The sequence below is a fragment of the Felis catus genome, chromosome E3 (assembly GCF_018350175.1).
Source record: "Felis catus isolate Fca126 chromosome E3, F.catus_Fca126_mat1.0, whole genome shotgun sequence".
NCBI lineage: Eukaryota > Metazoa > Chordata > Mammalia > Carnivora > Felidae > Felis > Felis catus.
The window spans coordinates 17,667,347-17,679,609 of NC_058383.1; the positions used below are offsets into that span (position 1 = coordinate 17,667,347).

General features: G+C 49.2%; 1 protein-coding gene across 1 annotated transcript in view; it reads right to left on the bottom strand.

The window, feature by feature from the left end:
* Positions 1–16: 16 nt before the first annotated feature.
* LOC101084157 (Snf2 related CREBBP activator protein) overlaps positions 17–12,263 on the bottom strand; it is a 35,254-nt gene continuing 23,007 nt past the window's right edge. The window contains 9 exon segments of the mRNA XM_045047796.1: positions 17–3,104; positions 3,215–3,298; positions 3,455–3,649; positions 7,233–7,352; positions 7,538–7,652; positions 7,747–7,943; positions 8,071–8,240; positions 10,705–10,907; positions 11,044–11,309. Of these exon segments, the coding sequence (XP_044903731.1) occupies positions 414–3,104; positions 3,215–3,298; positions 3,455–3,649; positions 7,233–7,352; positions 7,538–7,652; positions 7,747–7,943; positions 8,071–8,240; positions 10,705–10,907; positions 11,044–11,309 (4,041 nt within the window). The 3' untranslated portion in view covers positions 17–413.

A 12,263-nucleotide genomic window follows, 5' to 3' on the forward strand; every position in this document is an offset into this window, starting at 1 on the left:
CTCCTTACGCGGATGCTCATACAGAAACTAAGTTTATTATTTTTTCTTCTTAAAAAAAAAAGAAAAAAAAAAAAACTCATGGTAGAGAAGAAGCCCCTCCCCCTTCCCCTAAAGGTGGGGGCTGTGAAAGATAGCTGGGGAATCAAGTACAAGGGGGTGGGGACAGAGACTATCTTGCCACCCTTAACACTGCCCAGCCTTGTGGGGTGGAAGGGAAGGGGGTATATGAAGAGCCCCGTTTCCATGACAACCAGTTGCCTACCCCCTACTTTGGTGGAAAGAAGGGAGAAGGCCCCTATGTCTCCCTGGAGGCTTTCCCCCTCAAAAGACTTCAAGTAGTGGTTAACAGAGTCAGGCCTGGTTGTGGAGGGAGAGGGGCCATGGCGGAAAGCCCAGGTGGAGGGGCAGCCCACTCACGTCTTGGCCTTGCGGCCTCTGTGACTAACGGTAGGGCCAGCCAGGTGGGAGGGGGCACTGCTGCGCAGGATACGCTGGTCCCCTTGGTTGGTGGCCCCACCAAGTCGACGGGGGCCAGGCCGGCGACGTAGGGTCCCATCCCCTTCCTCTTCCTCGCCTGAGGCTTCAGCCTCAGACTCCTCTACAGAACCCTCAGGTCCCAAGGGACTCGGGGGCTGTAGGCGGCCCCGCTTTGCCAGCCCAGGGCCCCCGCCAACTGGGGCCCCTGCCCGTTTGCGAGGCACCTTCTCAGTCTCTAGCGGGGGAACTAGAGACCCTGGACGCAGCCGGGTAGAGCGCAGTTTTGGAGCTAACGAGACCACAGGAGGTGTCAAATCTAACCCGCCTGGCCCACTATCTGCTAAATCCAGGTCATCCTGAATTACAGCCACCACCATGGACCCTTCACTCTTTCGCCCCCGCATTCCCTCTGCTTCAAGCCGCAAGCGGGCCAGGCGGGTGAGGGGGCGGCTTCCGTCCTCATCAGAGGAACTACCCTCACTCTCCCCCTGGCCCTGGGGTTGCCGCCGCCTCCCCAATCCACAGCTCTCGAGGACAGAAGAGCTGTCACGGTCCAAGACAGGGAGCTGGCTGGGCCGAGGTGATGGTGGATTCTTGGGAGGTCGACCCCGTTTCCGCTTGGGTGGGGATGTTGAAATGGTGAGATTGGTGACAGTGTTGGCGACAGTAGCAGTGGGACAGGCTAGGAGTGGTGGGAGTGGTGGCAGGGGAGGTGGTAGCGGGAGTGGCTGTGTCCGGCTCTCTAAGTTGCCATCCCCTGGAGAGGAAATGGTCCCAGGAATGGGCAAATCTCGTGCCTTAGGGGGCCGCCCACGCCTTCTTTTCTCCACAGGTGATAGGATGATGGGCTCGGGTCTGTGAATTGGCTGGGGTCCAAGAGGCTGGGACCCAGGACTAGGCTGGGGTCCCAGGACAGGCTCCGCAACAATAAGGGTCTCAGCCCCAGGGACTGGGTCAGCCCCATTGGTTTTTCCCTTAGAGGTGGATGAAGGTACCTCATCCACCCCTCGCCCAGCATCTGCTGGAGACCTGTTCTTCTTGGGGGGCCTCCCCCTCCGACGTTTCACAGCAGGAGGGGTGATGGCAAGAAGTGCCCCTTCTCCGTTCTCTGGGCTGCCCCCACCAGTCACCCCCAGCTCAATGCGACGGCGAGCTATGAAGGGTTGCTGGGTTGGGGTGGGCAGTGTGGATGGGGGAGCAGCTTCACAGGGCCCACCGGTGGGAGGTGAGGATTCTGGCCCCGACATGCTGCGGGCAGATGGGCTTCCCGGGCTGGTACCAGTCTCAGAGACCCCAGGCACTAGGGTGCTGGCAGTTCCCCGCTGCTGTCGCCGTCGCCTCACCAGTTCCTTTTCCTCTACCACAGTCACTAGCCGTCCTGGCAGCTTGCGAAGCACTTTGGGGCCTGGAGGCTGCCCTGGCCGACCAGCCCCCTGACCCCTAATTTCTACATCAGCACTGGTGCGACGCCGAGGGGGCCGGGCAGGTGAAGGACTCTCAGGTGAGGAGGTGGCCGAAGATGAGGTTGATGGGGCTGTGACCTCTGCTGGAACAAGTTCCTGTGGCTTCTCTGGGCTGGAGGTTGGGGTCTGGGCCTCCACCAGCTCTTCTGAGCTCTTGTCAGCCTCCAACGGCTCCTGAAGTAGCTCATCAGATGCTGCTGAAGGTGGGAGCTCCAGCCCATTGCTCTCACTCAGACAGGAGGGCACCTCCTCACCATCAGGCAGCACTGTGAGGATGGTCCCCTCAGCAGGCTCTGGCACTTCCTGCTCTTGACCGTTGGGGACGCTGTCAGCCTCCAGGGTTGGGCTAGGTGCAGAAGAGGCGAGAGAAAGGTTCTTCTCTGACATAGGCAGGATCTCAACAGCAACTGGCAACAGATCCTTAGGGGGCACAAGAGTAAGTGGGGAAGTCTCGGAACTGGCCATATCAGCCAGCTCCGGGGACTCGGTGGATGCCAATGCTTGTGCACACAGTTCTGTCTCAGGCCCCAAGCCCAAGGGGAGGTTGGTGACTGGGGGGGAGACGGGCACAGAAGGTAGACCAAGCAGGAGAGGGGAAGAAGGAGTTGAGAGAGAGGTTTGGGCTGGAGGTGGAGTATGAGCTGGCGGAGGTGTACAGGCAGGAGGAGGCGTACAGGCAGAAGAACAAGAGGGAGGAATCTGTGAAGGGGGAAGTGGAGGAGAAGGCAAGATATGAACAGGAAGCATGGTTATTGGATTTGGGGCTGAAATGGGGATTGGGGCAGGGATTGGAACAGGGATTGGGGCAGGAATTACAGCAGGAGCTGAAGCTGGAGTGGGTCGAGGCCTAGGTGCTGGCCGGGGAACTCTCTCCCTGGCAGGGCTGCAGCGTGGGGGTGTGGAAGTGCTGCGGGTATGATGGGTGGATGTGACAGGAGTGTGGTTTGCCCCTTGAGTCTCAGCCCGGGCTCCACGAAGACGTTCACTGACGCGAGTCCCTGGCCTTTCAGGGGCCTTGGCCTTCTTACTGCGCCGGTGACTGCCTCCACCAGTCCCACAGGAAACCTCATCCCCAGCCCCTGGCCCCTCCTCCTCCTCTTGGGGTAGGCGGAACACCTCCTCCTTGGCTTGGTCCAGGTCCTTGCGGGCAGCTTCCACTTGCTCCTACCAACAACAGAGCCCGAACAGTGGGTGGTCAGAGGGAGGCAAGCAGACTGGGACTGGTTAGAAAGAATCAACTTCCCACTTCTATCCTCACCCCTAGAAATACTCACTTCTGCCTGCTTGAGCTCCTCTCGGCTCACCTCCTCCAGTGAGGCTTCCAGGAATTTCATGGCATAACGCTCAATGGGGGTCAGCTGTGGGAAGGAGAAGCGGTGATGAACATAGGAACTTGGCAACCAGGGCCCATCACCCTTGATTATTTTCACCAGGGAAGATAGGAGGAGGATCACAAGGTCCAGAGGAAGAAGCTGAGAAGGGTGAGGTTAAGAACTAGTGGGTCCGACACTGACCTGTTCTACAAGGGCAGCAATTTCCTGCTCAGCCCGGGACATCTCTTCATCCTCAGCCCCAGGCCGGCCGGCCTCCTCTCCGTCACCAGCAGGAAATCCATCATTCTCATTGAATTCTGCAAGCTCAGCCACCTGTTCAGCTTTGGCCTGGGTGGCCGCACGGATATCCTCTTCATCCTCTGCCCGACACAGTGCCTGCAAGGATGTGGGGAAGCAAAAAACCACAAAAATTAAAGAACTTTATATCCTGTAGTTCGATTCTGGCAAGAATCTGAAGCCAAGTTTAAACCAAACCAGGTTTACAACAGAACTCAACTCTCTTCTGGGCCCTCAGAGTTACCAAAGCAATGCAGTATTTCCACATAGGATGAAACAGATTTGACTTGGTGGCCCACCAGTGATGAACTGTTTTTAGAAACCTCTAGCTCTGCTTCCTTTTCCATTCAAGTCAGCCTTAGATCTCCTTTAAAAAAAAAAAGAACAAAAAACAAAAAAAACAATCCTAGGCTGCCTGGGCAGCTCAGTGAGTTAAGTGGCCGACTTCAGTTCAGGTCACGATCTCGTGGTCCATGAGTTCGAGCCCTACGTCAGACTCTGTGCCAACAGCTTGGAGACTGGAGCCTGCTTTGGATTCTGTGTCCCTCTCTGCCCCTTCCCCACTTGCCCTCTGTCTCTCCCTCTCAAAAATAAACATCTAGAGAAAAAAAAAAAAAAGTCCCAGGGTGGCCCGGGCAGCTCAGTGGTTAAGGGTCCAACTTGATTTTGGCTCAGGTTGTGATCTCATGGTTTTGAGACTGAACTCCAAGCTGGACTCCACGCTGGGCGCGGAGCCTGCTTAAGTCTGCCCCTCCCTTGCTTGTGCATGTGCACTCTCACTCAAGATAAATACGTGAATAATAAGAATAAAAATAATTTTATTTATTTTTTTTTTAATTTTTTTTTCAACGTTTTTTATTTATTTTTGGGACAGAGAGAGACAGAGCATGAACGGGGGAGGGGCAGAGAGAGAGGGAGACACAGAATCAGAAACAGGCTCCAGGCTCCGAGCCATCAGCCCAGAGCCCGACATGGGGCTCGAACTCACGGACCGCAAGATCGTGGCCTGGCTGAAGTCGGACGCTTAACCGACTGTGCCACCCAGGCGCCCCAGAATAAAAATAATTTTAAAGAGCAGTCCCAGAGGAGCGCCTGGGTGGCTCAGTCAGTTAAGTGATTATGGCTCAGGTCATGCATTATCTCAGTTTGTGAGTTCGAGCCCCACATCGGGCTCTGTGCTGATTGTGTAGGATGTGTTAGAATTCTCTCTCTGCCCCTCCCCCAGTGGTGATCTCTCACTCTCTCAAAGTAAGTAAACCTTAAAAAAAAAAGTCCCAGAAAGCTTTAGTTTTTATTTATTTTTTTAATGTTTATTTCTCAGAAAGAGAGAGAGAGAAAGAGAGGAGTGAGAGAGCGAGCATGAGTGGGGGAGGGGCAGAGAGAGGGAGACACAGAATCCAAAGCAAGTTCCAGGCTCTGAGCTGTCAGCACAGAGCCTGATGCGGGGCTTGAAGTTGTGAACTGTGAGATCGTGACGTGAGCCGAAGTTAGACGCTTAACCCACTGAGCCACCCAGGTGCCCCCAGAAAGCTTTAAATACACAAAAATCCCCAATTCTTCTTTGCCTCAAGATCCATCTTGACAACACACTACCACATCTTGTCTTTTCCTTGAAATGAATATCCAGGAAGCTCATATCAAAGTCACCAAGAGATGCAACCTAGAGTGTGCTCAGCAATGAGGGCAAGGCACTTGGTAGGGAAAAAACATCTCCATGGTCTCTACTACTTCTGAAAAAATACAAATGCCCAGCCCTTGCCCCCCAAAATCACAACTTAGTATATTCTGAGATGGGGTCCCAGGAATCAATCCTTTAAAAACCTCTCAGGGAGCCGAGGGGGAAACACCTGGGTGGCTTAGTCAGTTGAGTGTCCGACTTTGGCTCAGGTCATAATCTCACGATTCGTGAGTTCAAGCCCAACATTGGGCTCTCTGCTGTCAGCATAGAGCCTGCTTCTGATCCTCTGTCTTCCTTCTCTCTCTGCCCCTCTCCCACTCCTCTACTTATATGCATGCACTCTCTCAAAAAAAAAACAAACATTAAAAAAGAACATATTGGGGCACCTGGGTGGCTCAGTCAGTTAAGCGTCCGACTTCGGCTCAAGTCATGATCTCACAGTTCATGCGTTGGAGCCCCACATCAGACTCTGTGCTGACACCTTGGAGCCTGGAGCCTGCTTCAGATTCTGTGTCTCCCACTCTCTCTGCCCCTCCCCCACACACACTCTGTGTCTTTCTCACAAAAATAAACATTAAAAAAAAAAAACATATTAAGGGGCGCCTGGGTGGCGCAGTGGCTTAGGTGTCTGACTCCTGACTTTGGCTCAGGTCATGTTCTCATGGTTTGTGAGATTATGCCCCATGTCAGGCTCTGTGTGGACAGCACAGAACCTGTTTGGGATTCTGTCTGTCCCTCCCCTGCTTGCACAGGAGCACACTATCTTTCAGAAGTAAATAAATGAACATTAAAAACATTTTTTTAATATTTAAAAAATAATAATAAAAACAGTTTTAAATGAAAAGCTCTTCAGGGGCACCCGCCTGGTTCTGTCAGTAGAGCCTGAGACTCTTAATGTCAAGATCATGAACTCAAGCCCCACATTCAAGTGGGCATGGAGCCTACTTAAAAATAAATTATTTTAAAAAAAAGTAAATAAAATTAAATAGTTTTTTGGGGCACTTGGCTGGTTCAGTTGGTGTAATGTGTGATTCTTGATCTCAGGGTCATGAGTTCAAGCCCTACGTTGGGTGTAGAGCCTATTTAAAAAAAATTAAAAACCAAAAAGCTTTCCAAGTGATTCTACTATGCACTGGTGTTTGAAAAATAAGAGGTTACACCACATAGAAAGCACTTCTTACATCCATTATGCCATTTAAACCTCAGTTACTTCCTTTTTTTTTTTTTATTTTTTTTTATTTTTTATTTTCAACGTTTATTTATTTTTGGGACAGAGAGAGACAGAGCATGAACGGGGGAGGGGCAGAGAGAGAGGGAGACACAGAATCGGAAACAGGCTCCAGGCTCTGAGCCATCAGCCCAGAGCCTGACGCGGGGCTCGAACTCACGGACCGTGAGATCGTGACCTGACTGAAGTCGGACGCTTAACCGACTGCGCCACCCAGGCGCCCCACAGTTACTTCCTTCTCATTAACTTTCAAAAAGTGGAAAGTGAGACTCATAAGATTAAACACACTTGACTTAACAAACACAATTATTAACGAGTACTGTTAGAATTCAAACCTGTAACTGAGGAGTCCAAAGCCTTTTTTCTATGAAATCTTGTGAACCAATAAACAATCTACTCCCAACCATCAAAGGCCAACAGTAGGGGTGTGCCTGAGTGGCTAAGTTGGTTAAGCTTACGACTCTTGCTTTCAGCTCAGATCATGATCTCATGGTTTGTGAGATCAAGCCTTGCATCAGGCTCTGTGCTGACAGCAAGGAGCATGCTTGGGATTCTCTCTCTCCCTCTCTCTACCTACCCCTCCTGTTTGCCCATGTTCTCTCTCTTCTCAAAATAAAAATGAATAAACATGAAAAAGAAAAAAAGAAAGAAAAGGTCAACAGTAATCTGGAAAGCAGCAAAAACGTCCTTTCCCCCTACAAAAGCTCAATGGGCTGAGAAATCATAGACATCATAACTATTAGCTCTGCTCTATAGATTGCCCACTCTTTTTTCACCTGCTCTAGGATATGGGTCTGCTTGCTGGCCACAGTCTCTTCCTCCTCTTCAGGGGCAGAGGGTACAGATGAGCCAGGTGGCTCTTCCAGGGGCATATCAAACAGCTCTCGGATGGTCTGCTTTGGAGAGAACAGAGGAAGAAGTGTCAGCCAATAGAATGCTGGGCCCCGGTCTACAACTATGAGATGACAGCTCTTAGAAATAGTCACAAGTGCCACTAGTTGAAAAGGCAGGTAGAGGCCAAAGCATCCTCTTTAATAAGCAGAAGTAATTCTCTCCTCCATAGGCTGGAAGATCTTAGTACCTGTTTAAAATAGGCTGTGGTGAAGTTGCCTCCCTCAATGGCCATGTCTCCCAACATTCTCTTTTGATTTGCCTTTTTTAGGATGTTCTCCTCCACTGTCCGTTCACTGATGAGTCTAGGGAGTGATGAAGGCATGTGTAAATAGCCAAATACGTTAATAAAACCCTATCAGTAAAGAGGATACAACATGAGGGAAGACTAGGCAATACCTGTAGATGTGGACATCTCGGGTCTGGCCAATCCGGTGACAGCGATCCTGGGCCTGAGCATCCATGGTGGGATTCCAGTCGCTGTCATAAAAAACAACAGTGTCTGCTCCTGTAAGGTTTACACCCACGCCCCCACTCCGAGTTGAAAGGATAAAGCAGAATATGCGTTTGTCTGCATTGAATCGTTCCATCAAAGCCTAGAGAAAAAAAAAAAAGGTAGTATTAGGAGACAGAGGCCCAAAAACAGACCCAAAGCTTAGTGGGGCCCCTTCTGGGAGACAGTAGCTGAAGTAAGCCTTTGAGGGCTACAGATGCCTGGGTTACCTGTCTCTGTTCAACTCTAGTAGACCCATCCAGACGCAAGTAGAGGTGGCCGTGGTAGGTAAGAAACTGTTCCAATACATCCAGCATTCGAGTCATCTGGGTGAATATGAGCACCCGGTGGCCCTCTGCCTTGAGCTGTCGCAACAGCACTGCCAATGTTTGCAACTTCCCTAAAGAAATATGAACGGGTACAGGGTATTTGCTATAAGCTGGAATAGGGAGAACACTTAGTACTGAAAGGTTGTAGTTGAAAGATAATAAAAGCTTTAGGCCAGGGTTTCAATTAGCCTAGGAGATCAAAAATTTAACTTTATTTTCTTCCCTTAAGGAGTCCCCTCTTTAGTCTGCCCCTTTCTTGGATCTAATTTCTCTGGGTCTAACCAGAGGTAGGATAACATACAGACCCATGGGGGAAAAAAAGGAATCCTCAATGGTGGTACTACAATCCTTAGGTACTACAATGAATTATGCCAGCTGAAACAGATAGATTTATAGGACAAATGTCAACAACACCAGCTGGCAGTCATGGCTAACATACAGGGATTGAAGAGCACTGAGATCAGAACCAGGGAGAGAGAATCTTATGAGGTTATCTAGTTAAACCTCCCATCAAACATAAAAGTTAACTTCTATAACATTTCTGATTAATCATTTTGAATGCTTTTAATAGACTTTCAATTGATCTACTCTAAATGGGTTCATACGTTACAAAATTATTTTTTTTACTAAAATATTTATCGAAGGGCGCCTGGGTGGCTCAGTCAGTGAAGCACCCGTCTTAAGTTCAGGTCATGATCTCATAGTCTGTGAGTTTGAGCCCCACGTCAGGCTCTGTGATGACAGCTCGGAGCCTGGAACCTGCTTCCAAGTCTGTGTCTCCCTCTCTCTCTCTGTCCCTCCCCCACTCATGCTCTGTCTCTCCCGCTCTTAAAAATACACATTAAAAATAATTTTTTAATATTAAAAAAATAAAATATTTGAGTACACATTGATAAAAATTTTGTTGTCTGATGTTCTAAAGCATTTAAGAAATTCCCAAAAAACGTTACTACAGGAATATTAAGGGGCGCCTGGGTGGCTCAAGTCCGTTAAGCGTCCAACTCTTGATTTGGCTCAGGTTGTGATCTCACATTTTGTGGAGCTCTGCACTGACAGCGAGGAGTCCGCTGGGGATTCTCTTTCTCTCCTCTCTCTCTCTCCCCCTGCTTGTGCTCTCGCTCTCAAAAGTGAATAAACACTTTTATTCATTTTTGAGAGAGAGGGAGAGAGGGAGAGGGGAAGAGAGGGGAAGAGAGGGAGAGGGGGAGAGGGGGAGAGGGGGGGAGAGGGGGGGAGAGAGAGAGAGAGAGAGAGAGAGAGAGAGAGAGGGGGAGGGGAGGGGGAGGGGAGGGGGAGGGGGAGGGGAGGGGGAGGGGGAGGGGGAGGGGGAGGGGGAGAGAATGAGCAGGGGAGGGGCAGAGAGGGAGACACAGAATCTGAAGCAGGCTCCAAGATCCAAGCTGTCAGCACAGAGCCCAGAGCAGGGCTCGAACTCACAAACCATGAGATCATGACCTGAGCTGAAGTCAGACGCTTAACCAACTAAACCACCCAGGCGCCCCAATGAACATTTTTTTTTAAAAGAAAGAAATATCTCTGCAGCGTTGTGGCAGAAACAATTCACTCCTGTGTCCAAAAGACATTCTTGCTTAACAGAACCTGATTTAACACTGTGGACACCTGGCAGAGAGCCCTTGATCCCAGAGAGCCCCAACCAATCCTAAAAGATAAATCATGATTGGTCTAAATGAGCCACAGTTCCTCTTTGCCATTTCCCTTTTTTTAGTGATTAATCTAGGGATGGGCAAATGGCCCAATTCAAGCCAATGAGTTGTGAAGCACAGTCAGCGGGGAGAACTCGGCCCTCCACCCCCCAAAAAAGAGAAACTTGCTTAGAGTCTTTGTCTCAACCCCTGCTTCTTGCTCAAAGCACTGCTGTGCTCCCTGGAGTTATGGCAGCCATGGTAAGACCATTAAGAAATAAACATGAGACTACAAAGATAAAAGCTAAGGATGATAAGCAATGGAGAAAGACCAGAAGGTTCCTGGGTCCATGAAAACACCAGTAAGCTGAGCCAGTCATATACCACTATTCTCAGAATTTCTCATTAAGTAAACACTAAATGTTCTTGTGGTTTAAGCCACTATTGGTCAGTTTTCTCTTACTTGCAGTCAAATGCATCCTAACCAAAACCAAGAAAAAAGTTCCTTGTGTTTTCCCAAAAGAAAAACCGGTTACCATGCAGTCTTGTACCACCACACACCTTTCCCCACGAATCTGAAAACTCTGTTGTACTATCTTATCTGTCACTGTATCCCAAATGGTTAGCAAAATACAACAGATATTCACAAAATAACCACTGAATCAATGAATAAATGAGTTAGCACACATTTTCAACTTTCATCAAATTCACAAATGCCAAGAATATAGCATAAAGGCCTACATTTCTGTCTTGCCTATAAGCATAACCTGAACAACTGTCTAATGTTTAATGAAATTCACAAAGACTCATGTACAGCAGCTCTCTGAAGTAGCAGTATCGCTACTAAAAGAGGGGAAGAGGTCAAGGGATCCTCACTGGACAATGAACTTACCACAATCATACTGGATGAGCCTCAAGTCAGGGAACTGGGTGCGCATGTTACACACAATACGGTGCAAGGGGCGAGCCCGGGGCCAGAGCTCACAGGCCAACTGCTCCTGGAAGGCTGCCTGACGTGGGGCCAGCCAAGGAGGTGGGTGGCAGGCATGCAGGGAAGGGGGAGGTGCCTCCACAGGAGGCATGACAAAGATGAACCTGTGAAGAAAGAAGGCAAGCAGTATAAAAGGTGGAATTCTGAAAGGCCCCAGAAGTGCACCTTCACCAGCCCTAACCACTACATCCACTCAGAGGCCCCAAGACCCGCTTCCCATTAACACTTAGCCCTGCCAACCTCTCAATGATTTCTGACAGCTGGTCTAGTCGTTGCTGGGGAAACAGTACAGCCTGGCGGGCAGCCTCGGTATAAGTCCAAAAGGTGGGGTGGCTGGGGCCAGGAGAACGAGGGCCGATGGGGCTGGCAACAGGTTGGGGCAGGGTACAGAAATCCAGGACTTCAGTCCCATACACAGGTGCCAGGGCCCCATGAGCCTCACTAAGTTGGAAAATCCGTTCCAGGCGTTCAGACCGCTGCCGCTTCCGCTTTTCCTCCAGAGAGTCCTGGGATGAGGAAAAATAGACACACACACACACACACACACACAGAAAAAGTAATCAGTATCCTCACAGAAAAACCTGACCATTCCTCCCCGAATTAACCATAACTGATGTAAACTGTAAGACTCAAAATTACGTTATATTTTTAGTGGTTTTCCAAGTTGTCAATAATGAATGTTATACCTCTCATAAGGTTAAAAATGAAGTAACTTCTCTGCAAGAAAAAACTGATCTTCCCTTGTATGCTACCAAAGCAGAATGCCTGAACATTTAAAATTAAGACCTGCATATCCAACAAGCTTATAAAATAGAGGATTTCTGGGAATTTTCTTAAATAACTCTGCAACAGTCAAGTTAATTTACTTCCTTGAAGTGGATCCAAAACAATTATTAAAAGCCTTCCTCAAATTCCTGACCAGGACACAGAGGGGCTAATCAAATCCATGGCAGGTTTCTGCCAAGGGCCAGACTGGAATGGGTTAGGATGGCAACAGCTAATCAGACATCTAGGTATCATCACCCTAAGAGAGAAAAGGGGAGTGCCCTGGCAGATAGGAAATCTATAGAACTTTGATCCAGTTCTTCCCCATCACTAGCGTTTTCGGTTTCACAGGTTGTGACAGAACTCTTTTCTGCAGCACTTACCACATCTGTATGATTCTTTGATTAATGTTTTCTATCCACGAAACTGTAGCCCCATATTAACACAAAACATATTTGATTTTGCTATTCTCACCCACTATCTAGCTGTTATCTGGCACCTAGTAGGCTGTCAATAAATAGTTGTTATTAGAATGAACAGATGAAGGAGGCTGGATCCTAGCAGACAGTCCTGAATAAAAGTAGTGTCCCAAATTTCCCTTCTTGACTATTCCCTTTAAACTTGACCTCTTGGCTCCTGGTGATCAAAGTGAAAAAGGAAAGCATCCTAGCAGAACAGGCCAGGGTCTCAAGAGT